Source organism: Triturus cristatus, chromosome 7, assembly GCF_964204655.1.
Source record: "Triturus cristatus chromosome 7, aTriCri1.1, whole genome shotgun sequence".
Lineage (NCBI taxonomy): Eukaryota > Metazoa > Chordata > Amphibia > Caudata > Salamandridae > Triturus > Triturus cristatus.
The window spans coordinates 139,426,227-139,453,035 of record NC_140590.1 but is presented as its reverse complement, the minus strand read 5'-3'; the positions used below and the strand labels follow the sequence as shown (position 1 = coordinate 139,453,035).

At 44.5% G+C, this 26,809-nt stretch overlaps 1 protein-coding gene across 1 annotated transcript in view; it reads left to right on the top strand.

Annotated features, from left to right (window-relative positions):
• The window catches only part of LOC146809047 (uncharacterized), a 523,889-nt gene that overhangs the window by 201,685 nt on the left and 295,395 nt on the right, over positions 1 to 26,809 (top strand). The window contains exon 14 of the mRNA XM_085615855.1: positions 12,970 to 13,032. Coding sequence (XP_085471981.1) covers positions 12,970 to 13,032 — 63 coding nt within the window. The remainder of the gene's footprint in view (positions 1 to 12,969; positions 13,033 to 26,809) is intronic.

Genomic DNA, 26,809 nt, shown 5'->3' with positions numbered 1-26,809 from the left:
AATGACAGGAAGGGAACGGGCACACTGCAGATGTGTGCAGCGGGCGTGTCTCTGGTGCGCTAAAAGGACGCTAAGGCAAGCCTGTCTGCGCCCGTCCGTGCCTGTGCGGTGCCAGGCACCAGAAACCATTGCTCCTACGACTAGATACTCAAGGAAAGAAACTTTGATTTCCACCAAAGCAGTGAAAGCAGTCACTGGCACTCTTATGACTGATGTTTTAACTCAAACAGGTACGTGTCAAAGGTGTCATTTTTCAGCCAAGAAAGTCGGTCAGACGCTAACTCTAAAACCTTGACCAGTGAGGCATTAAACAGGCAGGTGGCCACAAGGGTGTGCTCTTGCGTGCTACTTAACTAACGGTCACTTGTTAAAAACAAACATGAATTTGCAAAGCTGATGTCCCATCATGACCCAGATATTACCTTTCTCACTGAGATCTGGACATTAAGATTGCCATCACGAGTGGCTTTAATATCGAACGGCTAGATAGAACAAGAAAGAGAGGCGGGATAGCAATGGTCTATCGCAATTCAATTGAGGCCAGCTTTACACCAATATTTCATCTAGACAGCGAAGCTCTCAACTTTAGTATCAAGATGAATAAATTGTATACATTTCAAGGATTATTAATCTATCACCCCCCCAGACCCAAGAGCTAGTATTACTCAGAAAATTCAGACATTTATGGAACCCTGCACAAATTACTCGAGCTTTACGATTGTTGAAGACTGCAATTTTATTCTTGAGCTGTCTGACAACATGGATACTGATGACTTAGTAGATTCCCTTAAATGTTTTAACCTGCACCAACTAGTTGATGTATCCACTCATATAGGTAGTCATAGGTTGGATGGAATTTTTACAAATAATTCGCATCTGGAAATAGATCAAATCCTGCCACTTTCTTGGTCAGATCACAAGGCAATCCTTTTTTCAATCAAAACTCCCTGCAACAGAACAGCACTAAACAGTACAGTTTGAAGTATTAAATACAGGCCATGGAAAAGTGTCAATGTGGAGGCCTTGCAGGATTTGCTCTCTAAATCAGCTCCAGCTCCTGACAGTAACGTCAATAATGCAGCAATTAATTACACTCATTGGTTAGACGCAGCATGTCAAATAGTGGTTCTGTAAAAAACATTAAAGAGCTATAGAAAAAATCCGTCAGTCCCATGGTTCTTGCAGGAATTAAAAGTGACACAATTGAAGTGCAGACTCCAGGAGCGCATATGGAGGAAAGACTACCGTTCAGATGAAAAATTAAATATAAAAAAGTGTTAGCTGAGTACAAAGAGTTAATCAAAACAGAAAAGACTAAAAGAAATTCTGGGAAAATTAGATTATCCACAAACTCTACCAGGGAACTTTTTAAAGCAGTCCAAATGGAACAATAATAACATCTTCACTCCTGGTGAATCCTTTTGAAATCAGCTGGCTGACTTTTTCCAACTTAAAGTCAATTCCATTTCCAAACATTCACCTCGAATGTACCAGCTATTGATGAAGGTCCAATTCCGGAAGAGGTTCGTAACTCAGGTTTGGCTTTTGAGCCTTGCGAAACACCCAACTTTGATAGGTGCTCACCCCTACATGGGAAATAACAATCAGTCTCTTAAGCTCCATCAAATCGGGGGCCCCTTCCTACCCCTGTCCACCATCGGTCATGAATCTGGCTGCTAGTATGGTGGCCGTTCCACTTACGGTTCTACTAAATGAGATATTTAGCACTGGGCAACACCCAACCATTTGAAAAAGGGCCTCCATTCTACCTTTGATGAAAAGAACCTCCCTGGATCCCAAGCAGGTGGACAACTATAGACCAATGTCTTGTCTTCCGCTTCCTGACAAACTTTTAGAGAAGTCAATGAATGAAGAAATTTTAACCTTCTTGGACACCAATTAGCTGCTCAACTCCTCCCAGAACGGTTTTAGAGCTAACCATTGTACAGAGTCAGCATTGGTGGCTGCATCTGAAGAGATAAAAGGAGTGATGGATAAGAGCGGCAGAGCTCCACTAATCTTATTGGATCTCTCTGCCACCCTTGATACGGTTCACCACAAACTTCTTGTTAAGCGAATTCAGTCACTAGGCTTCAGGAACACTGCATTAAAATTGTTGAGTTCTTTCCTTGACCATAGACAACAGTGGGTAGAGATGGGAGAAGCAAGGTCGAGACCCTTCTCCCTCCCTTGCGGGGTACCTCAGGGCTCTGCACTTAGTCCCACCTTATTTAATGTGTATGTCACCCCCTTGGTCGATTTGAGTCACAGTTACAGGCTGGCTGTATTTTCCTATGCAGATGACACACGGATAGTGGTATCTATCTCATCACAGATGGAAAAAGATGCAAAATATTTCTGCAGATGCATGTCACAGTTTGCAGATTGGATGCAGGGAATTTGTCTCAAACTGAACTCGGAGAAAACCGAGGTTCTGCTTTTTGGTAAAGAAATCTCCTTCTGGGATACATCCTGGTGGCCTTTGGAGCTGGGTTCACTACCAAAACCAGTGCAAAAGGACAACAAACCTGAGAGTTCTTTTTGACACCGAACTGTGTTGCTCCGCCCAAATCAACGATGTAACCTCTGCAAGTTTTCATACGATGAGGGTTCTTAAGAAAATTCTTCCGTTCATCCCGTTTGAGCTTCAGAAAACAGTGATGATGGCCCTCATCTTCTCAAAGTTAGACTACTGCAGAGACCTCTACTTGGGTGCCTCTAAATACGTGATAAAGAAACTTCAGTCCTTACAAAATGCGGCAGCTAGAACGCTGTTGAAGGTCCCCAAGTTTAAACCCATTTCTCATTAAATGCATGACCTTCAGTGGTTGCCGGTGGAGAATAGGATTTCTTTTAAGGCTCTGTGTATAATACACAAGGCTCTTTATAGAGCCGGCCCGTCCTTCGTTCAGGATTGGCTCTCCTGGTACACTCCAAGCAGACACCTCAGATGGAGCTCCGCACAAATGGTCGCGGTCCCAAGAGTCAGCAAAGCAAAATATCCAGTAGAACGATTCAGTTCTATTGTGGGAAGTTATGGAATTCCCTGCCCTTTGCACTACGCTCCCAACAAATCTTGCAGCAATTTAGGAGACAGCTGAAGACCTGGTTGTTTGTACAATAGGTGACTGAGCTATGCCAAAGGTACCCCCCTTGGCCAGATGGCCATCCTTGTTTAGAACCTGGTTTGCATCCCCTCAGCGCTAAGACACCTTCGGGTATTGTGTGCTATACAAAACAAATGAAAAAAATCCTGGCATTGAGTGCGTTGCCGTAGTTCAGTCTGTTGCTGATGAGGGCGTGGGAGATGGCTTTCCTGTGTTGAAGCCTTGTCCAAAGGCACACTACAGATATCTCTAAAGTGTCCTTGTCTCACCCTTCAGCAGTGTTGAGTGAGCTCAAGGCTGCAGTTCTGTTTTTTGAGTTGGGTGCTCCGTAGAAGTATTCTACAGGTCAGCTTCCTCCAATACTATTGCTTGAGTGGCTGGTTTGCTGGTGAATTGTCAAAGGAATTGAGAATAACAGCTGATTCCCACAATAGTTCAGAATATTTTTAACCCATTTACACCCAGTAAGCTCACCATCTCTCATGATGCTAATCTACTCAAAATGAAACGGCGATACCTCTTGTCCAATGGCATGGATTATGTCGCATTACTCCTCTCCTATTTTGGATGGTGCATTTTGAGTAAACTAGCATCATCTCTCGAAACGGACATGGAAGAATAAAATAAAGCTGTTTTGAAGACAGGCCCATTCGCCCTGGTATACTGTTCTTAATATTATTCCAGCCAGTGTCCACTGTGAAAAACTATGAAACTATGATCTGCAGATACTTTCTCTGAATTTTTCTATTTCTTATTCACCTCACACACAAGCACTTTTTCTTTGTACTCTCTTTTAGTGCAACCGTTACTTGATATATCTTTGATATTTCCATGTATTATTCTAGTTCATAAAATAAGAGAATGTAAATGAGATTGTTTCTCAAAAATTAGGTATGTGATTGTTTCTCTCTGGTGTGTTGTGAAGAATATTATCTCTCTTGAGTAACAATTATTTTGTGTAAACAATTCAGTGGCTGACCCAATTGAATTTAGAGGTCACAGCCTTCTTGGTCCATCCAAGAAGGGACGCAAGGACGGCCTTGTGTCTTTACCATACCATAAATTAAAAGCATTTCATTGACTCTTCTCATTTGATGAAGAATTTAGCAGACAACATGGCGACACACAAGGGTGCTCTTATTGTCTTCTTCAACTAAAAATGAGTTTGGCCCTTAATCAGTTGTTGATGATTCTTTCTTCTCTAGAGAGATATGGTGGAAGACTGCGTCGTAACAGATTTTTATGGCCACTAGTTGGGTTTGTGGGATCTGGTGGTATACATTGTTTGCTTAGATTAAAATCTCTCAGCCTGACAAAATTATGACAAATTCGAGGGAGGCTTTCTCTTTCCCACAATGATGCTGTAGCTTTGACTCAGTTTTTGACTCGATCTTTCAGCGGATCATTGAAGATTTCTGTGTTAGGTCATTTAGGGCCTGATTATGAGTTTGGCTTTCCAATGGACTGCCAACCCCACTGTGGCAGTGCAGCAACTTCCTTAACCGGCGGTCCGATCACTGAATTATGACTTTGGCGGTTGGACTGCCAAAGGAACACTGCTACAGCTATGGATCCGCGATCCCTGGTGGTCTTGCAGCAGTATGAGGGCCGCAATATGCTGCTGGTGTCTCTGCTGCACCGTGAAGCATATTACAAGTTTCCTCACCGGTACAGTTTTCATGGCTTGGACTTAATAGTCCATGCCTTACAGGAACACACTTTGATGGTCCCACAGCGGTACCTCTCTAAGGCTCTGCGAGGGTCTGCCACCTCAGGACTGCCACCGCAGCACAGCCCACCATATTTACACTTGTAATCCGGCAGGCAGTCTGCGGACAACTTGTTTGGTGTAGCAGCAGGACGCTGCCGTGGCAGCTGCTGTCACTCCGCCAAAGTCGTAATCCGGCCCTAATTCTTGATCCCATACAATTTTAGGATACCACCAGAATCCTGCAGTGGATGGTTTATAGATTGTGGATCTTACAAACCACGCATGACCTTGCAGGCTGGTCAGCTTGCACCCAGTGGCTAGCACAAGCTTACCAGGTCCAGGCAAGTTATCAGCCGGCTCACTCTAAATAACCTCTGTAGGTATTTAGGCTTGTACAGTGGTCATCAACCCAGGCTCCTCAGTACCTGGGGCTCCAGCAGTAGGCATTAAAATCACTCCACCCCTCTATTCAGTGTATGTATCGCCCCTTTATTCAGGGAAGGTATTCAGAAAGTTACTTTCTATCAGCTTTCTTAAGTAAATTCTATAATCACAGACTATGGTGCAAATGAGAACAATACGATTTGCTGTCCAAGTGAACCTTAAATTTCTGCAATGATAATTATTAAATTCCAGATAAAGATAAAATAGCCTCAGCCCTGTTTTATTGTCGGGATCACGTTGTCCTTCATTAAGTCCCTTCCTGAGCGATGTACTGATGTAACCCCATGCTGCGTGCATCATCTCAAAAGTGATAGTAAACATATCATATTTTGTCCATTCAGGAATCACAACAAACTCAAAGCTCACCAGAGTCACAACCCGAGGAAGAAGCAACTCCACGTGAGGTAAGTTGTGGAGTCAGACATTCTCCTATTTTACACGCAGATGTTTGCATTTCTTAGGGGTATTGAGATGTAGTTAGTCAGTGTAAGAAAGTCTGGCCATCCAAAAGGATAGTGGGGACACAGAGAAGATAACAAGTGCTGTGTCTCAGCATCTTGAAGCCAATCAATAAATCAATCAATCTGGGGGTTGGTAAAGTGCGACTACTCACCTGGAAGGGTCTTAAGGTGCTGAGGGTGGGTGACGGGGGGCACAGCTCCTGGGAGTTCACCGTGTTTCGTCAAAGAGCCAGGTCTTGTGGTCCTTCAAGAACTTGGGGAATGTTGGTGTCTGTCATAGGTGGAGAGGGAAGGAGTTCCATGACTTGGCCGTGAGGAGGGAGAAGGAGCGTCCTCCTGTTCTGGTCTTCTTCATGCATGGTACCGTTGCAAGGGAGAGCTGGGTTGAGTGGAGGGATCTTTGGGGTACGTACAATGAGAGGCGGTGGTTCACATAGGCGGGTCTGATGTTGTGGAGGGCCTTGTGGGCGTGGGTGAGAAGATTGTAAGTGATTGTCTTCTCAACGGGGGGCCAGTGTAGTGTTTGTAGGTGTTTGCTGATGTGGCTGTGGCGTGGTAGGTTGAGGGCTAGTCTGGCGGCGTCGTTATGGACGTCCTGGAGTTTGCGAATTAGGTTCTTGTTATTTAAGCTGAACGAGGAGTAGTACTCATAGCGCCAGAGAGCTCCTCTTGCTTTGTGTTACTATTTTGGTTTTAAGGAATCAGAATTATATTAATATTGTTGTAGCATTTGTTTTAGCAATTACCCCCAGCAGGCTTCTAATTGCTGCTATTTCATACTGGTTTTAACAAACAGTAAACGCCCTAACTGTCGAGACTCCCCTGACTCCCCGTTCCACCACCGAAACTTCTCAGTTTGAATGGAGGGAGCCAGGGGGAGGTCTTCCACACACTCTTTTCAGCCTCACTTCTTGGCCCGGACGCCATCTTGAAGGGTTAGCGCTCCAGTCCTGCTCCTATTCCCAGCCAATAAATGACAGGGAGTGAATGGGCACGCTGCAGATGAGTGCAGCGGGTGTGTCTCTGGTGCGCCAAAGGGACACTAAGGCAAGCCTGTCTGCGCCCGTCCGTGCCTGGTCGGCGCCAGGCACCAGAAACCCTTGCTCCTACGACTAGATACTCAAGGAAAGAAACTTTGATTTCCGCCAAAGCAGTGAAAGCAGTCACTGTCACTCTTATGACTGATGTTTTAACTCAAACAGGTACGTGTCAAAGGTGTAATTTTTCAGCCAGGAAAGTCGGTCAGACGCTAACTCTAAAACCTTGACCAGTGAGGCATTAAACAGGCAGGTGGCCACAAGGGTGTGCTCTTTCGTGCTACTTAACTAACGGTCACTTGTTAAAAACAAACATGAATTTGCAGAGCTGATGTCCCATCATGACCCAGATATTACCTTTCTCACTGAGACCTGGACATTAAGATTGCCATCACGAGTGGCTTTAGTATCGAAAGGCTAGATAGAACAAGAAAGAGAGGCGGGATAGCAATGGTCTATCACAATTCAATTGAGGCCAGCTTTACACCAATATTTCATCTAGACAGAGAAGCTCTCAACTTTAGTATCAAGATGAATAAATTGGATACATTTCAAGGATTATGAATCTATCGCCCCCCAGGCCCAAGAGCTAGTATTACTCAGAAAATTCAGACTTTTATGGAACCCTGCACAAATTACTCGAGCTTTACGATTGTTGAAGACTTCAATTTTATTCTTGAGCTGTCTGACAACATGGATACTGATGACTTAGTAGATTCTCTTAAATGTTTTAACCTGCACCAACTAGTTGATGTATCCACTCATATAGGTAGTCATAGGTTGGATGGAATTTTTACTAATAATTCGGATCTGGAAATAGATCAAATCCTGCCACTTTCTTGGTCATATCACAAAACAATCCTTTTTTCAATCAAAACTCCCTGCAACAGAACAGCACTAAACAGAACAGTTTGAAGTATTAAATACAGGCCATGGAAAAGTGTCAATGTGGAGGCCTTGGAGGATTTGCTCTCTAAATCAGCTCCAGCTCCTGACAGTAACGTCAATAATGCAGCAATTAATTACACTCACTGGTTAGACGCAGCATGTCAAATAGTGGTTCTGGAAAAAACATTAAAGAGCTATAGAAAAAATCCATCAATCCCATCGTTCTTGCAGGAATTCAAAGTGACATAATTGAAGTGCAGACTCCAGGAGCGCATATGGAGAAACGACTACCATTCAGATGAAAAATTAAATATAAAAAAGTGTTAGCTGAGTACAAAGAGTTAATCAAAACAGAAAAGACTAAAAGATATTCTGGAAAAATTAGATTATCCACAAACTCTACCTGGGAACTTTTTAAAGCAGTCCAAATGGAACAATAATAACATCTTCACTCCTGATGAATCCTTTTGAAAAAGGCTGGCTGACTTTTTCCAACTTAAAGTCAATTCCATTTCCAAGCATTCACCTCGAATGTACCAGCTATTGATGAAGGTCCAATTCCGGAAGAGGTCCGTAACTCAGGCTTGCCTTTGAGCCTTGCGAAACACCCAACTTTGATAGGTTCTCAGCCCTATATGGGAAAAAACAATCAGTCTCTTAAGCTCCATCAAATCGGGGGCCCCTTCGTACCCCTTTCCACCATCGGTCATGAATCTGGCTGGCAGTATGGTGGCCGTTCCTCTTACGGTTCTACTAAATGAGATATTTAGCACTGGGCAACACCCAACCATTTGGAAAAGGGCCTCCATTCTACCTTTGATGAAAAGAACCTTCCCTGGATCCCAAGCAGCAGAACAACTATAGACCAATTTCTTGTCTTCCGCTTCCTGACAAAATTTTAGAGAAGGCAATGAATTAAGAAATGTTAACCTTCTTGGACACCAATTAGCTGCTCAACTCCTCCCAGAACGGCTTTAGAGCTAACCATTTTACCGGGTCAGCATTGGTGGCTGCATCTGAAGAGATAAAAGGAGTGATGGATAATGGCGGCAGAGCTGCACTGATCTTATTGGATATCTCTGCCGCCTTTGATACGGTTCACCACAAACTTCTTGTTAAGCGACTTCAGTCACTAGGCTTCAGGAATACTGCATTAAAATTGTTGAGTTCTTTAGTTGACCATAGACAACAGTGGGTAGAGATGGGAGAAGCAAGGTCGAGACCCTTCTCCCTCCCTTGCGGGGTACCTCAGGGCTCTGCACTTTGTCCTACTTTATTTAATATGTATGTCACCCCCTTTGTCGATTTGATTCACAGTTACAGGCTGGCTGTGTTTTCCTATGCAATGACACACAGATAGAGGTATTTATCTCATCACAGGTGGAAAAAGATGCAAAATATTTCTGCAGATGCATGTCACAGGTTGCAGATTGGATGCAGAGAAATTGTCTCAAACTGAACTCGGACAAAACCGAGGTTCTGGTTTTTGGTAAATAAATCTCCTTCTGGGATGCATCCTGGTGGCTTTTGGAGCTGGGTTCACTATCAAAACCAGTGCAAAAGGACAACAAACCTGGCTGTTCTTTTTGACACCAAACTGTGTTTTTCCGCCCAAATCAACGAAGTAACCTCGGCAAGTTTTCATACACTGAGGGTTCTTAAGAAAATTCTTCAGTTTATCCAGTTTGAGCTTCAGAAAATGGTGATGATGGCCCTCATCTTCTCAAAGTTAGACTACTACAATGCCCTCTACTTGGGTGCCTCTAAATACGTGATAAAGAAACTTCAGTCCTTACAAAATGCGCCAGCTAGAACGCTGTTGAAGGTCCCCAAGTTTAAACCCATTTCTCATTAAATGCATGACCTTCAGTGGTTGCCGGTGGAGAATAGGGTTTCTTTTAAGGCTCTGTGTATAATACACAAGGGGGCATATTAACAACGGCCAGCGATAATTATCACTGGTCGTGCTTAGTGATAATTATTTTATCGCAGGCTATCTCTGGTATTTATCGCCCTGGTAGCGCGTTATTAACAACGTGTTACTCCAGGGCGATAAAAATTTCAGAGATAGTGAGGTTATCGCCCTTTTGCAGGGAACATCGCTGGTTTTCCAGCGATGTTCCCTGCAAAAGGGCGATAACCTTGCTGATACGACCCACAGGGTCGTATCAGCGTAATCCACCCCCTATGTTAGGGATGGCTAAGTCAGGATTTTAGCAGACGTTAGGTTTTCTTTTGAAGAAAACGTCAGTTTTCACCAAAATCTAATGTGTGCTAAAATCATGTTGGTTGCCTTGTAAATATCACGATGTAAACATCAGCGATATTTGCAAGGTAGTCCATCTTGGGTACGCCCAGTAACGCCCACTTTGCATCTCATTGGAGATGCAAAGTGAGGCGTTGGGAAAAAGGGTGCTAACATGCGATTATGCATGTTAGCACCCTCTTGTAAATAGGGCGCTGGTTTTATCTCTGCTTTTTTGGCTTTGTAAGACAAAAAAGCGGAGATAAAGCCCTAGTAAATATGCCCCAAGGGTTTTTTATAGAGCCGGCCCGTACTTCATTCAGGATTGGTTTTCCTGGTGCAGTCCAAGCAGACACCTCAGATGGAGCTCTGCACGAATGGTCGCTTTCCCAAGAATCAGCAAAGCAAAATGGGCCAGTAGAACGATTCAGTTCTGTGGTGGGAACTTATGGAATACCCTGCCCTTTGCACTACGCTCCCAACAAATCTTGCAACAATTTAGGAGACAGCTGAAGACCCGGTTGTTTGTACAATAGGTAACTGAGCTATGCCAAAGGTACTCCCCCCCCCCCCCCGGCCAGATGGCCATCCTTGTTTAGAACCTGATTTGGATGTTCTCAGCGCTAAGACACCTTCGGGTATTGTGCGCTATACAAAGCAAAACAAAAAAATCCTGGCGTAGAGTGCGTTGCCGTAGTCCAGTCTGCTGCTGATGAGGGCATGGGAGATGGCTTTACTGTATTTGAGGGGGATCCAGTTGAAGGTCTTATGGAGTAGGCGGAGGGTGTGGTAGCCAGAAGAGGTGATAGCGTTGAAGCCTTGTCCAAAGGCACACTAAAGATATTTCTAAAGTGTCCTTGTCTCACCCTTCAGCAGTGTTGAGTGAGCTCAAGGCTGCAGTTCTGTTTTTTGAGTTGGGTGCTTAGTAGAAGTAGTCTACAGGTCAGCTTCCTCCAATACTATTGCTTATGTGGCTGGTTTGCTGGTGAATTGTCAAAGGAATTGAGAATAACAGCTAATTCCCACAATAGTTCAGAATATGTTTAACCCATTTACACCCAGTAAGCTCACCATCTCTCATGATGCTAGTCTACTCAAAATGAAACGTTGATACCTCTTGTCCAATGGCATGGATTATGTCGTATTACTCCTCTCCTATTTTGGATGGTGCATTTTGAGTAAACTAGCATCATCTCTCGAAACGGACGTGGAAGAATAAAATAAAGCTGTTTTGAAGACAGGCCCATTCGCCCTGGTTTACTGTACTTAATATTATTCCAGCCAGTGTCCACTGTGAAAAACTATGAAACTATGATCTGCAGATACTTTCTGTGAATTTTTCTATTTCTTATTCTCCTCGCACACAAGCACATTTTCTTTGTAGTCTCTATTAGTGCAACCGTTGCTTGATATTTCTATGTATTATTCCAGTTCATAAAATAAGAGAATAGAAATGAGATTGTTTCTCAAAAATTAGGTTTTTGTGTGTTTCTCGATAGTGTGTTGTGAAGAATATTATCTCTCTTGAATGACAAATATTTTGTGTAAACAATTCAGTGGCTGACCCAATAGAATTTAGAGGTCATAGCCTTCTTGGTCCATCCAAGAAGGGACCACCTTGTGTATTTAGCATACCATAAATTAAAAGCATTTCATTGACTCTTCTCGTTTGATGAGGAACTTAGCAGACAACATGGCGACACACAAGGGTGCTCTTATTGTCTTCTTCAACTAAAAATGAGTTTGGCCCTTAATCAGTTGTTGATGATTCTTTCTTCTCTAGAGAGAGATATGGTGGCAGACTGCGGCGTAACAGATTTTTATGGCCTCTAGTTGGGCTTGTGGGATCTGGTGGTATACATTGTTTGCTTAGATGAAAATCTCTAAGCGTGACAAAATCATGACAAATTCGAGGGAGGCTTTGTCTTTCCCACAATGATGCTGTAGCTTTGACTCAGTTTTTTACTCGATCTTTCAGTGGTTCATTGACGATTTCTGTTTTTAGGTCATTTAGGGCCTGATTATGAATTTGGCTTTCCAAGGACTGCCAAACCCACGGTGGCGGTGCAGCAACTTCCTTAACCGGCGGTCCGATCACTGAATTATGACTTTGGCGGCTGGACTGCCAAAGGACCACTGCTACAGCTATGGATCCGCGATCCCTGTTGGTCTTGCAGCAGTATGAGGGCCGCAATATGCTGCTGGTGCCTCTGCTGCACCATGAAGCATATTACATGTTTCCTCACCGGTACAGTTTTCATGGCTTGGACTTAATAGTCCATACCTTACAGGAACACACTTTGGTGGTCCCACAACGGTATCTCTCTAAGGCTCTGCCGAGGGATTGCTACCTCAGGACTGCCACCGCAGCACTGCCCACCAGATTTACACTTGTAATCCAGCAGGCAGTCTGCGGACAACTTTTTGGTGTGGCAGCATGACGCTGCCTTGGCAGCCGCTGTCAGTCCGCCAAAGTCGTAATACAGCCCTAATTCTTCATCCCATACAAATTTTGGATACCACCAGAATCCTGCAGTGGATGGTTTATAGATTGTGGATCTTACACACCACGCATGACCTTGCAGGTTGGTCAGCTTGCAACCAGTGGCTAGCACAAGCTTACAAGGTCCAGGCAAGCTATCAGCTGGCTGACTCTAAATAACTTCTGTAGTTATTTAGGCTTGTACAGTGGTCAGCAACCCAGGCTCCTTAGTACCTGGGGCTCCAGTAGTAGGCATTAAAATCACTCCACCCCTCTATTCAGGGTAGGTATTGCCCCCCTATTCAGGGTAGGCATTCAAAAAGTTACTTTCTATCAGCTTTCTTAAGTAAATTCTCTAATCACAGACTTTGGTGCACATGAGAACGATTCGATTTGCTTTCCAAGTGAACTTTATATTTCTACAATGATAATTATTAAATTCCAGCTAGAGATAAAATAGCCTGAGCCCTGTTTCATTGTCGGGATCACGTTGTCCTTCATTAAGTCCCTTCCTGAGTGATTTACTGATGTAACCCCATGCTGCGTGCATCATCTCAAAAGTGAAAGTAAACATGTCAGATTTTGTCCTTTCAGGAATCACAACAAACTCAAAGCTCACCAGAGTCACAACCCGAGGAAGAAGCAACTCCGCGTGAGGTAAGTTGTGCAGTCAGACATTCTCCTATTTTACACGCAGATGTTTGCATTTCCTAGGGGTATTGAGCTGTAGTTGGTCAATGTAAGAAAGTCTGGCCATCCAAAAGGATAGTGGGGACACAGAGAAGATAACAAGTACTGTGTCTCAGCATCTTGAAGCCAATCAATAAATCAATCAATCAGGGGGTTGGTAAAGTGAGACTACTCACCCGGAAGGGTCTTAAGGTGCTGAGGGGAGATGACGGGGGGCACAGCTCCTGCGAGTTCACGGTATTTCATCGAAGAGCCAGGTCTTGTGGTCCTCCAAGAACTTGGGGAGTGTTGGTGTCTGTTATAGGTGGAGGGGGAGGGAGTTCTATGACTTGGCCGTGAGGAGGGAGAAGGAGCGTCCTCCTGTTCTGGTCTTCTTGATGCATGGTACCGTTGCAAGGGAGAGCTGGGTTGAGTGGAGGGATCTTTGGGGTACGTAGAATGAGAGGCGGTGGTTCATATAGGTGGGTCTGATGTTGTGGAGGGCCTTGTGGGCGTGGGTGAGAAGCTTGTAAGTGATTGTCTTCTCAACGGGGGCCAGTGTAGTGTTCGTAGGTGTTGGCTGATGTGGCTGTGGCGTGATATGTTGAGAACTAGTCTGGATGCGGAGTTATGGACGTCCTGGAGTTTGCGAATGAGGTTCTTGTTGATCAAGCTGAACCAGGGGTAGTACTCATAGCGCCAGAGAGCTCCTCTTCCTTTGTGTTACTATTTTGGTTTTAAGGTATCAGGATTATATTAATATTGTTTTAGCATTTCTTTTAGCAATTAACCCCACTAGGCATTTTATTGCTGCTAATTCATACTGGTTTTAATGCACGGTAAACACCCTACCTGTCGAGACCCCCCTGACTCCCCGTTCCACCACCAGAACTTCTCCGTTTGTGTGTAGGGATCATGGGGGAGATCTTCCACACACTCATTTCAGCCTCACTTCCAGCCCGGACGCCATCTTGGAGGGTTAGCGCTCCTGTCCTGCTCCTACTCCCAGCCAATAAATGACAGGGAAGGAACGGGCATGCTGCAGATCAAGCTGAAGGAGGGGTGGTACTCATAGCGGCAGAGAGCTCCTCTTGCTTGGTGTTTGTCTTAAGGTATCAGAATTATATTAATATTGTTTAAGCATTTGTTTTAGCAATTACCCCCACTAGGCTTCTTATTGGTGCTATTTCATACTGGATTTAACACACAGTAAACACCGTACCTGTCAAGATCCACCTGACTCCCCGTTCCACCACCGGAACTTCTCCGTTTGTGTGGAGGGACCCATGGGGAGGTCTTCCACACACTCTTTTCAGCCTCACTTCTGGCCCGGACGCCATCTTGGAGGGTTAGCGTTTCAGTCCTGCTCCTACTCCCAGCCAATAAATGACAGGAAGGGAACGGGCACGCAGCAGATGTGTGCAGAGGGCGCATCGCTGGTGCGCCAAAGTCAAGCCTGTCTGAGCCTGTGCACACCTGGACGGCGCCAGGCACCAGAACCCTTGCTCCTACGACTAGATACTCAAGGAAAAAACTTTTGATTTCCGCCAAAGCAGTGAAAGCAGTCACTGTCACTCTTATGATTAATGTTTTAACTCAAACAGATACATGTGTCAACGGTGTAATTTTTCAGCCAGGAAAGTGGGTCAGACACTAACTCTAAAACCTTGACCAGTGAGGCATTAAACAGGCAGGTGACAACAAGCGTGTACTCTTGCATGCTACTTAACTCAAGGTCTCTTATTAAAAACAAACATGAATTTGCAGAGCTGATGTCCCATCATGACCAAGACATTACCTTTCTCACTGAGACCTGGACATTAAGATTGCCATCCCGAGTGGCTTTAATATCGAAAGGCTAGATAGAACAGGAAAGAGAGGGGGGCGATAGCAATGGTCTATCGCAATTCAATTGAGGCCAGCTTTCACCAATATTTCATCTACACTGCGAAGCTCTCATCTTTAGTATCAAGATGAATTAATTGTATACATTTCAAGGATTATTCTTATTATCAATTGTTGGAGACAGCGGGCCCGATTCACAGAACTAACTTAAGACAAAATCCTAAACTTACTACTTTTGGTATTCACAGAAGTTAGGATTTTGTCTTAAGTTTGTCTTAAGTCTGTCTTAAGTCTGTCTTAAGTTTGTCTTAAGTTTGTCTTAAGTCTGTCTTAAGTCAGTCTTAAGTCAGTCTTAAGTCTGTCTTAAGTCTGTCTTAAGTTTGTCTTAAGTTTGTCTTAAGACAAACTTAAGACAAAATCCTAACTTCTGTGAATACCAAAAGTACTAAGTTTAGGATTTTGTCTTAAGTTAGCTCTGTGAATCGGCCCCTTCAATTTTCATCTTGAGCTGTCTGACAACATGGATACTGATGACTTAGTAGATACCCTTAAATGTTTTAACCTGCACCAACTAGTTGATGTATCCACTCATATAGGTAGTCATATGTTGGATGGAATTTTTACAAATAATTCGGACCTGGAAATAGATCAAATCCTGCCACTTTCTTGGTCAGATCACAAGGCAGTCTTTTTTTCAATCAAAACTCCCTGCAACGGAACAGCACTTAACAGTACAGTTAGAAGTATTAAATACAGGCCATGGAAAAGTGTTAATGTGGAGGCCTTGCAGGATTTGCTCTCTAAATCAGCTCCAGCTACTGACAGTAACGTCAATAATGCAGCAATTAATTACACTCGCTGGTTAGAAGCAGCATATCAAACAGTGGTTCCGGAAAAAACATTAAAGAGCTGTAGAAAAAATCCGTCAGCCCCATGGTTCTTGCAGGAACTAAAAGCAACACAATTGAAGTGCAGACTCCAGGAGCACATATGGAGAAAAGACTACCGTTCAGACGAAAAATTAAATTAAAAAAAAGTGTTAGCTGAGTACAAAGAGTTAATCAAAACAGAAAAGACTAAAAGAGATTCTGGGAAAATTAGATTATCCGCAAACTCTACCAGGGAACTTTTTAAAACAGTTTAAGACTTGTCCAAATGGAACAATAATAGCATCTTCACTCCGGATGAATCCTTTTGAAATCAGCTGGCTGATTTTTTCCAACTTAAAGTCAATTCCATTTCCAAGCATTCACCTCGAATGTACCAGCTATTGATGAAGGTCCAATTCCGGAAGAAGTCCCTAACTCAGGTTCGGCTTTTGAGCCTTGCGGAGCACCCAACTTTGATAGGTTCTCACCCCTACATGGGAAAAAAGAAACAGTCTCTTAAGCTCCATCAAATCAGGGGCCCCTTACGACCCCTGTCCACCATCGGTCATGAATCTGGCTGCTAGTATGGTGGCCGATCCACTCATGGTTCTACTAAATGAGATATTTAGCACTGGGCAACACCCAACCATTTGGAAAAGGGCCTCCATTCTACCTTTGATGAAAAAAACATTCCCTGGATCCCAACGCAGGTGGACAACTATAGACCAATTTCTTGTCTTCCGCTTCCTGACAAAATTTTAGAGAAGACATTGAATGAAGAACTTTTAACCTTCTTGGACACCAATCAGCTGCTCAACTCCTCCCAGAACGGTTTTAGAGCTAACCATTGTACCGAGTCAGCATTTGTGGCTGCATCTGAAACGATAATAAAAGGAGTGATGGATAAGGGCGGCAGAGCTGCACTAATCGTATTGGATCTCTCTGCCGCCTTTGATGCGATTCACCACAAACTTCTTGTTAAGCGACTTCAGTCACTAGGCTTCAGGAACACTGCATTAAAATTGTTGAGTTCTTTCCTTGATCATAGACAACAGTGGGTAGAGATGGGAGAAGCAAGGTCGAGACCCTTCTCCCTCCCTTGCGGGGTACCTCAGGGCTCTGCACTCAGTCCCACCTTATTTAATGTGTATGTCACCCCCTTGGTCGATTTGATTCACAGTTACAGGCTGGCTGTTTTTTCCTATGCAGATGACACACAGATAGTGGTATCTATCTCGTCACAGGTGGAAAAAGATGCTAATAATTTCTGTAGATGCATGTAACAGGTTGCAGATTGGATGCAGGGAAATTGTATCAAACTGACCTCGGACAAAACCGAGGGTCTGCTTTTTGGTAAAGAAATGTCCTGGGATGCATCATGGTGGCCTTTGGAGCTGGGTTCACCACCAAAACCAGTGCAAAAGGACAAAAAACCTGGGAGTTATTTTTGACACCAAACTGTGTTTCTCCGTCCAAATCAACGATGTAACCTCGGCAGGTTTTCATACGCTGAGGTTTCTTAAGAAAATTCTTTCGTTCATCCCGTTTGAGCTTCAGAAAATGGTGATGATGGCCCTCATCTTCTCAAAGTTAGACTACTGCAATGCCCTCTACTTGGGTGCCTCTAAATACGTGATAAAGAAACTTCAGTCCTTACAAAATACGGCAGATAGAACGCTGTTGAAGGTCCCCAAGTTTAAATCCATTTCTCATTAAATGCATGACCTTAAGTGGTTGCCGGTGGAGAATAGGATTTCTTTTAAGGCTCTGTGTATAATACACAGGGCTCTTTATAGAGCCGGCCTGTCCTTCGTTCAGGATTGGTTCTCCTAGTACACTCCCAGCAGACACCTCAGATGGAGTTCCGCACGAATAGTCGCGGTCCCAAGAGTCAGCAAAGGAAAATGGGCCAGTAGAACGATTCATTTCTGTTGAGGGAAGTTATGGAATCCCCTGCCCTTTGCACTACACTCCCAACACATCTTGGAGCAATTTAGGACACAGCTGAAGACCTGGTTGTTTGTACAATAGGTGACTGAGCTATGCCAAAGGTACCCCGCCTGGCCAGATGGCCATCCTTGTTTAGAACCTGGTTTAGATCCCCTCAGCGCTAAGACACCTTCGGATATTGCGCGCATTACAAAACAAAACAAAAAAATCCTGCCGTAGAGTGCGTTGCCGTAGTTCAGTCTGCTGCTGATGAGGGCATGGGAGATGGCTTTCCTGTGTTTGAGGGGGATCCAGTTGAAGGTCTTATGGAGTAGGCGGAGGGTGTGGTAGCCAGAATGTGATAGCGTTGAAGCCTTGTCCAAAGGCACACTAAAGATATCTCTAAAGTGTCCTTGTCTCACCGTCAGCAGTGTTGAGTGAGCTCAAGGCTGCAGTTCTGTTTTTCAGTTGGGTGGTCCGTAGAAATATTCTACAGGTCAGCTTCCTCCAATACTATTGCTTGAGTGGCTGGTTTGCTGGTGGATTGTCAAAGGAATTGAGAATAACAGCTGTTTCCCACAATAGTTTACAATATTTTTAACCCATTTACACCCAGTAAGTTCACCATCTCTCATGATGCTAGTCTACTCAAAATGAAACGTCGATACCTCTTGTCCAGTGGCATGGATTATGTTGTATTACTCCTCTCCTATTTTGGATGGTGCATTTTGAGTAAACTAGCATCATCTCTCGAAACGGACATGGAAGAATAAAATAAAGATGTTTTGAAGACAGGCCCATTCGCCCTGGTTTACTGTTCTTAATATTATTCCAGCCAGTGTCCACTGTGAAAAACTATGAAACTATGATCTGCAGATACTTTCTGTGAATTCTTCTATTTCTTATTCACCTCGCACACAAGCACTTTTTCTTTGTAGTCTCTTTTAGTGCAACCGTTTCTTGATGTATCTTTGATATTTCTATGTATTATTATAGTTCATAAAATAAGAGAATATAAATGAGATTGTTTCTCAAAAATTAGGTATTTGTATGTTTCTCTCTGGTGTGTTGTGAAGAATATTATCTCTCTTGAATAACAATTATTTTGTGGAAACAATTCAGTGGTTGACCCAATTGAATTTAGAGGGCACAGCATTCTTGGTCCATCCAATAAGGGTCGCAGGGACCACCTTGTGTCTTTACCATACCATAAATTAAAAGCATTTCATTGACTTCTCGTTTGATGAAGAACCTAGCAGACAACATGGCGACACACAAGGGTGCTCTTATTGTCTTCTACAACTAAAAATGAGGTCCCTTACTCGAAGAGCAACCAGAAATAGCACCAGGCTGCATGCAACACCTTACAAGCAATCTTTATTACATCATAATTTATCTGTTCAGGAATCAAAACAAACTCAGAGTTCACAGCTGAAGGAAGAAATGCAGTGTGAAATAAGTTGTATATTTACGTGTGGATCCTCAATATCGATGGCACTATTTTGGTAATACATAATATAAAATTCATAACATTATTGACTTCATTTTATTGAAGTATTAAATATGAAAGTTAAGCCTATCAATTATCATTTTATAACAAGTTTTAAAGCTCTTCTAAATTAACATTGCGAAGTGAATATTGTTTTTAGCTGTTTTTATGTTAATGTTTAACTTACTTGATTATTGATTTTTTCTAAAAATCTATCCATTTTATTCGGGGTTTTTATAAGTACGGTTTAGCTTAATTTTTTTAAACTAATTTATAAATGTCGTTTTTGGGGTTGATCTGTATTATAGGGGTTTTGTGGTGGTAATGTTTTAAATTAATGTATATCATTTTCTTTCATTTAATATATTTTATTATTTGTTATAATTTAAATACATTTTTAACAATACATTTTTAAGTTTAACATTTATTTTTTATCATGTTGGGTTAATAGAGGTTTTGGGTGAGAAGTTTTTACTGCAATATTTTTACATTCTTTTGAAGTCAATTAAATTTTATGTTTTTTTAATGTATTTACTGCTCAGGTTGTTGAGTTTTGTAGGGGCTTTGAGTGAGGGAAATGTTAAGAAGAAAGTATTTGAAGGTTTTTATTTAAAATATTTGAGTATTATTCTTCCTTTTGAACATTTTTGAGATTGCCTTATTATTACTTTTATAAAAACGTGTTATTATATATTTTAATTATCTATATTTGTATTTCTTTTAAATGTTTTATTTTTAATCAATTTTATTTTGCTACATTCATGGCATTAATAAGTAATATTTCACCTGTTTTATTGTTATTTACTTAATATATATTTTACTACATTTTCTCAAATTTCATTTTTTCTTTAATGTTAATTTGTTCGTATTGTAATTGGGTAGTATAATGCAAAAGACTGACATTTTCTACAATTCAGGTTTATTTTGCATTGTGAATACTTTATTCTACCCTCCCCCCAATTCCTATAATTCAATAATTTCACCAGTGTTGCCCAGTTTGGAGTGGGAATAGTAAATTAGAACCCACAGCTCAACCGCAGCAAAGTTCAGCACTCTGCCGAATGTTGCATAGTTTGGAGTGGGAATAGTAAATGTGGCCCCCCTGAGTCCACAATGTTGCTTATTTTGGAGGGGGAATAGTTACTCTAAACCATTTGATCCTTCATATATCTATGTATATGAATTCTAAATTTGAACCCATTTCCACGTATGCATTTTTCCAAATGTTACTTGGATTGTAGTTGGAATGGTAGATCTGCACCACCTCTACCCAAAAAATAGATGCTCTTTCCCCAACTTTAGTCTATCTGGAGTTTGAATAGAAGATCTGACCGCCCCTCAAGTATATGTTCATTTATTATGAATTTAAATATATAAAAAAACATTATTTTAAATTTGTGTAGATGTATAAGAAAAAATGCATTTATGATTTAATTTATTTTTGTTTGTTGATAAATAGCTGTTTAAAACAGCATTTGGAATGCAATCGGTCTCGCCTTTGGGACCTTATATGTATTTAGCTATGCAGCACATTAGCCTGGGTGCTGAAACATCTACTGTTCTTTAACATGGAGGGAAAGTAAGCACCAAACTGCGTGACATGCCAGGTATGGGAACACATGGAGAGAAATATTGCCTTTCAGCGGAAAATGGTATAGTCCAAAGCTTTATTTTTAATATAAAATCAGGGCCTTTGGAGGTCATATCACTGAAAATGCAAGATTTGAAAAAAATATTATTGTCTACGGGTGCTCATGGAAGACAATTTCTATAGACTGGAATATAGAGAATGCTAAAGTGATTCTGGTATTTTACTGACCTCTGCCGGTTGTTTTCTATCAAGAAAGTTAAATAGGGGCCGTTGCCAGAAAATAAAAAAAAGAAAGCCCCTCAGCAGAAAGCAATTCTGGTATTTTACTGAGCTCTACTGGTCGTTTTCCATCAAGAGAGTTAAATAGAGACAGTTAAGCAAGCAGAAAGCAATTCTGGTATTTTACTGACCTCTACTGGTCTTTTTCTATCAAGACAGTTAAATAGAGGCAGTTGAACAGAAAAAAAGTCCCTAAGCGGAAGCAGACAAGTCCTAGGACTGATCTCCAGAGCCAACAAAGTACATACACATATAAGTATATGCTAAAGTATATACAAGAGGTCTTGAATGCTCGACCTAAAAACTGACAGAGAGGCACGATAATGCTGGTTACGCGCCATGCTGTGTGAAGCACAGGATTTCAGTTTACATGTTTAAAGCCACGCCATTAAATATATAGCCCAGGCTTCTTTGAAGAAATTTCTAGTAACACTTCTTTTTTCTTCAGAGTTTTATATAGCGCAAACTAGACCCGAATCCAATCAGGTATCAGAGCGCTTTACATAGCACCAGTTACGTTACATGGGGACACACATTCATTTTTAGTTAGGCACGGGGAGATTGAGTGATTTGCCCAGAATCACAGGATATTCAGCGTCATTATAGAGACTCGAACCCAGTTCCCCAGGTCCGAGGTCAAGCGCCCTAGCCGTTAGGCCAACTCCTCTCCTCTTGTTTGGCCATGCCCCTTTTAGAGACCCTTTCTCATTCCACCTAAAGCAGTGAGTCTGACCTATATTGATATATATGAAATTAATCCAACAGCATACACTTTCAGCCTACATTAATAAATGCATCAAGCTGAACTCAGATATTGTGATGTTATAAGGCTTAAGGTTATGTGACATGACCTTGTTGGAGAATTTAGGTTCAAAGGTTGTGTGATGTCACACCAGTGATGTTATTCAGGTCAAAGGGTGTATGATGTCCCTTCTGCTATACCTAGCATTTTGGTGAATCACATGCATGGAGCCAAGTAAAATTATCATGACTTCAAAAGAAAATGTAACAGGCGTGCATGTTAATAACCCCAACCTGTAATCATGCACGTACTTGAATGTAAATTGATAAATCCACGTTTCAAACAATCCTCCATACCACTACAGATCGCGTATGTCTAGGCAAAAAAGACTCGCTCTCAGTAGTATTAGCACCTTACATGTTGCATTGCAATTTTAGGTATGTTCTTAATAAACGTATCGGATCTGGACAGTGCTTGAAATAAAATAAGAAAAAGTAGGTACTTACTATCCCAGAGCGCCTGTTTGCTATTGAGAAGTGGCAGTATGCTACCATTAAAATAATATTGCACCCCTGCTGAGAAGTGCCTTTGAAATTAAATTGCAGGTACTTCATTGCCCCCCACTTTAAGCACTTGATTCCGAGAATTCTTTCACCAGGCTTCACGATCCTGTGTTCCCTGTAAACTTATTTGCGACTGCAGAATCGACCTAAGAAATTGAGACACATGCATCGTGTGAGTGCTCCTGCCCGAGTTTTGGTGCGGTGCCATGCTGCCTGCACTCACAGCAGCTGGTCTGCTATGGAAATAGCAGTGGTTACTTATAGCACAGGCCATGTGCCCGAGATGCCCATGCACACTGCAAGGAGGCAAGCATAGTATCGTCATTGGCATCCTTTTCCACCCCTCCAACATAATATACATTTACCATAAATAAACACAACACAGGATTTTTTGTTTGGGTACAATTGCTGCAGGTTTATTACATACACCGTTATGTAATAGGTGGGTTATCTTACAGGTGATCCAAGGGCAGCCAACCAACTGGGCCACCTGCCTGCCTGATGAGTCAGGCAGCACAGGGGCGAACCCCACCTGTGCTGCCCTTACTAGTGATCCTCTTCCCAGATCACGTGACCGTTTGTACCTTCTGACTCATGCCCCTTTCAGGGCAGAGCATCGCATAGCAAACCCCCCAGTTGTTTAGGCCCACAAGCGCCCAAAGGACTAGCGGGGCGCCGACACGGTTTCAAGGACCCTCCCATGAGGCTCCTCGGATTTGGCTCTGGCCCCCCCTATGGTGCCGCGCGGAGGTACCCTTGGTATCGGCCTGCTTCCAGATCGTCCTGTAACTCCGCCTGCAACGAAAAAGGAAAACATTACAATATTCTCTGCCCCCCTCCTGCCACCACCACGCCGTGTAAGCGGTAGGGAGGGAGAAGGCATGCACGGCGATCAAAGAGGTCGCCAAAATGGTGGGGGAGGGATATATACCCTCCCCCAAGTCCAGGACGCCCAGGAAGTGACGCCCCTTAGCATCATGACCAGGCAGGAAGGAGGGGGGACTACAACCCAGAGTCCCTGCCCCCAAAGGGGGCGGGGGGTGTGGGGTGCCCAGGCGACACTAGAGTGCTGACCTCTCTGGTGGCCCCATGTGGGTGCCTCGGTCAGCGGCATAGTATTGTCATTGGCATCCTTTTCCACCCCTCCAACATAAAATACATTTCCCATGAATAAACACGCAACACAGGATTTTTTGTTTGGGTACAATTGCTGCAGGTTTATTACATCCACCGTTATGTAATAGGTGGCTTATCTTACAGGCGATCCAAGGGGAGGCAACCAACTGGGCCTCCGGGCCGCCTGATGAGCCAGGCAGCACTGGGGCGAACCCCACCTGTGCTGCCCTTACTAGTGATCACGTGACAGTTTGTACCTTCTTACTCATGCCCCTTTCAGGGCGGAGCGTCGCATAGCAAAGCCCCCGGTTGTTCAGGCCCACAAGCGCCCAAAGGACTAGCGGGGCGCCGACACGGTTTCAAGGACCCTCCCATGAGGCTCCTCGGATTTGGCTCTGGCACCCCCTATGGTGCCGCGCGAAGGTACCAGGTAGCCGGGGCGTGAGGACGGCAGGCAAGGGACTCCCTGACCTTGTAGACTGGCTAATACCTGAGGTCCCCTAGCGGCATTAGCACAAAATCAACACCCCGACCAGCCTGATCAGTTTTGGACTTCCGAAGGCAGATGGACAGGGTGTCATTGAGGGACACATGTTGAATGCTTAAGGCATCCCCCGAACTGTCGGTCTTGGATCTAGCCACCAGTTCACTAATCCGAAAGGCACCGAAAAACGCCAAGCAGAAAGCTGCCGCAAAGAGAGTCGCCTCAAACTTAGAATAGGTGACCCCGTCTAAGGCACCCAGCATGCCCTTGAGAATGTCAAAATCGATGGGGGCCCTACTGCCGGGGACCCTGGGCTCATCCATGGCCCAACCCTTGAGGGCTACCCGAATGACAAAAGATTTAGTTGGATCGAGCCCCCCCATCAGCTTGGCGTCATGGCTCAGGGCCGCTAGGTGGCCACACACCCAGGAGTGGCTCTTCCCCTGCTCCCTGACCCAAACCACAAAAGCCCGTACTCTGCCCTCCAATAGTAGAGAAGAAAGTCCCAGGGATTGTGTCACAGTCCTGAAGGTGGCCAGGTGTGCTCCATAAGGCTTCCTAGTACCTGGAGCCAGCGCGCGTTCCCCCATTGCTCTCAGTCGTTGGTCCACTGCAGGATCCTCCAGAGGTGTGCCGGGAAGGGGGTCATCTGTGCTCTTGCCCGCGTCCAGGCCTCCCTGAAGCGGAGCCACTGAAAACGAGAAAGAGCATCAGCTGCCACATTCTTGACCCCCTCACTATGTCTTGCCCTGCATTCAACATTACAGCGCAGGCAAGCCCTGACCAACTCCCTGAGCAGGCAGAGGACCAATGGGCATTTGGCTGTCTGCCCATTGATGGCCTGAACTACCGCCATGTTATCAGACCAGAATAGGATATTTCTGTCTGACAGTGTCTCAGGCCATAGGTGTAGCGCAATGATGATGGGGAACAATTCAAGGACAGTGATGTTCGCAGTGATGTTACGCCTGCGCCAGGCATTGGGCCACTCCTGAGCACACCATTCGGTGCCCAAAATTGCCCCAAAGCCCTCTCTACCCGAGGCATCCGTGAGCTCCTGACTGTCCACCCAGGGTGCCCACCAGATCACCGTCCCATTGAACTGCGTGAGAAAATCGCACCATATGGTGAGGTCTTTCTTCAAGCCTGTCCCCAAACGGACCCAGTGGTGCTTCTTCTTCACCCAGCGCCTGTACCTTGTCCTCAGGGAGTCTGGACTCGCCCTTGACCGTGTCCATCTCGATGCCTAAATAAGTCAGGACTTGTGCAGGACCCTCAGTCTTGCCAGGTGTAACGGAACCCCCAGGTGCCTAGCCAAGTCCTGAAAGCACTGCAAGCCTCTTCTGCACTCCTGCATATCTGCCCCCCCGATGAACAGGAAATCATCCAAGTAGTGGGTTACGCCCTCAACCTTGAACCTATTCATCAGCACTCATTGCAGGAAGGAGCTGAACGCCTCGAAGTAGGCACAAGACTCGGAGCAACCCATGGGCATACACTTATCAAAGAAGACTTTGCCCTGCCACTTGAAACCCAGGAGGTGTTGGCTGTCAGGGTGGACCGGCAGCAGGCAGAAAGCAGACTCAATGTCTGACTTAGCTAACCATGCTCCCTTCCCAGCCCTCCTGACCATGTCCACCGCCAGGTCCAGGGAGCAGTAGGACACAGAGCACATCTCCTCGTCTAACCAAGAGTTCACTGAATCCCCTTCTGGATAAGACAGGTGCTGGATCAACCTGAAAGCCCCAGGCTCTTTCTTGGGCACCACCTCCAGCAGGGAGATGACAAAGCGCTGCAGTGGTGGCTGAATGAAGGGGCCTCCACCCTCCCCAGGGCAGCTTCCTTATCGATCTTAGCCAGCACGATCTCAGGGTGATCCCTCGCAGATTTGAAAGTGGGAGGGAGCGAGGAGGTGGGGGGCACAAGGGAGAGGCTGGCCTACTTATCCTGTCTAGCTGGTAGCGGCACTGAGCTGTCTCTCTTGGAGCAGGAGGAGGCAGGATGGGAGGCCCCACACTTGCTACAGTTGTGGGAGAACCTGCATGCTTTCCCCCAAGAGCAAGACCCTGCGTTGTATAACCTGCAGGTCCCGTTGTACACTGTTCTAGCTCCCTACATCCTGCCCCCTCCGCGACCCCCCCAAAAGGACTTCTTGGAATGGCCCTTAGCTTCCGGCTTCAAGTCCTTGGGCTTATCACTCCTGGAAGTGCTAGGCGTGACTGTTCCTTCAACTGTGCACTTCCCCATGTGCATGACCCAGAGCCTCACCTCAAATTGGTCCCACTCCAATCCTGGGCACATAGCCATCTTTTTCCTGAAATCGCAGTCATAGCGGTACCTTCCCATCCCCCGCTTGTCTCAGCCTCCTTGGTAATAATGCTGGCATATTGAAATAACCCCGGCCCTTGCCCCGGGAATTTTTCCATTATCACTGCCGCCTGGATTGCAAAAACTTGCCCCCACGTGCCAATGTTCTTCTCTGGCCAAGATTGGAAATGCACTTTCTTGTCCTCATCTTTCCCCCCATTTTTCTAGTGTCGACCCCTTCGGCTCCATGCATGAGCAGAGTGAAGATGTCTATGAACTCTCCTCCAAATGCCCTCTTTGGCTCCCAAACAGCATCGTCCAGAAAGCAGTGGGGCCATGGTGACCAGAGGCTTGGGTACCACTGCAGAGGGCAACTCTGCTGGACGTGTGAGCGTGGGGAAAGCCTGGTGTGTGGTGGACACGGTTGCCACCGGGGGCGGAGCCAAAGGGGGGTGACAGTGGCTGGCGACGGAGTGGCCACCACCACAAGTTGCTGCCCACCCACCTCTGTGGGGCTATCCAAGGCCGATCCCCCAACCTGAGCAGGAGAT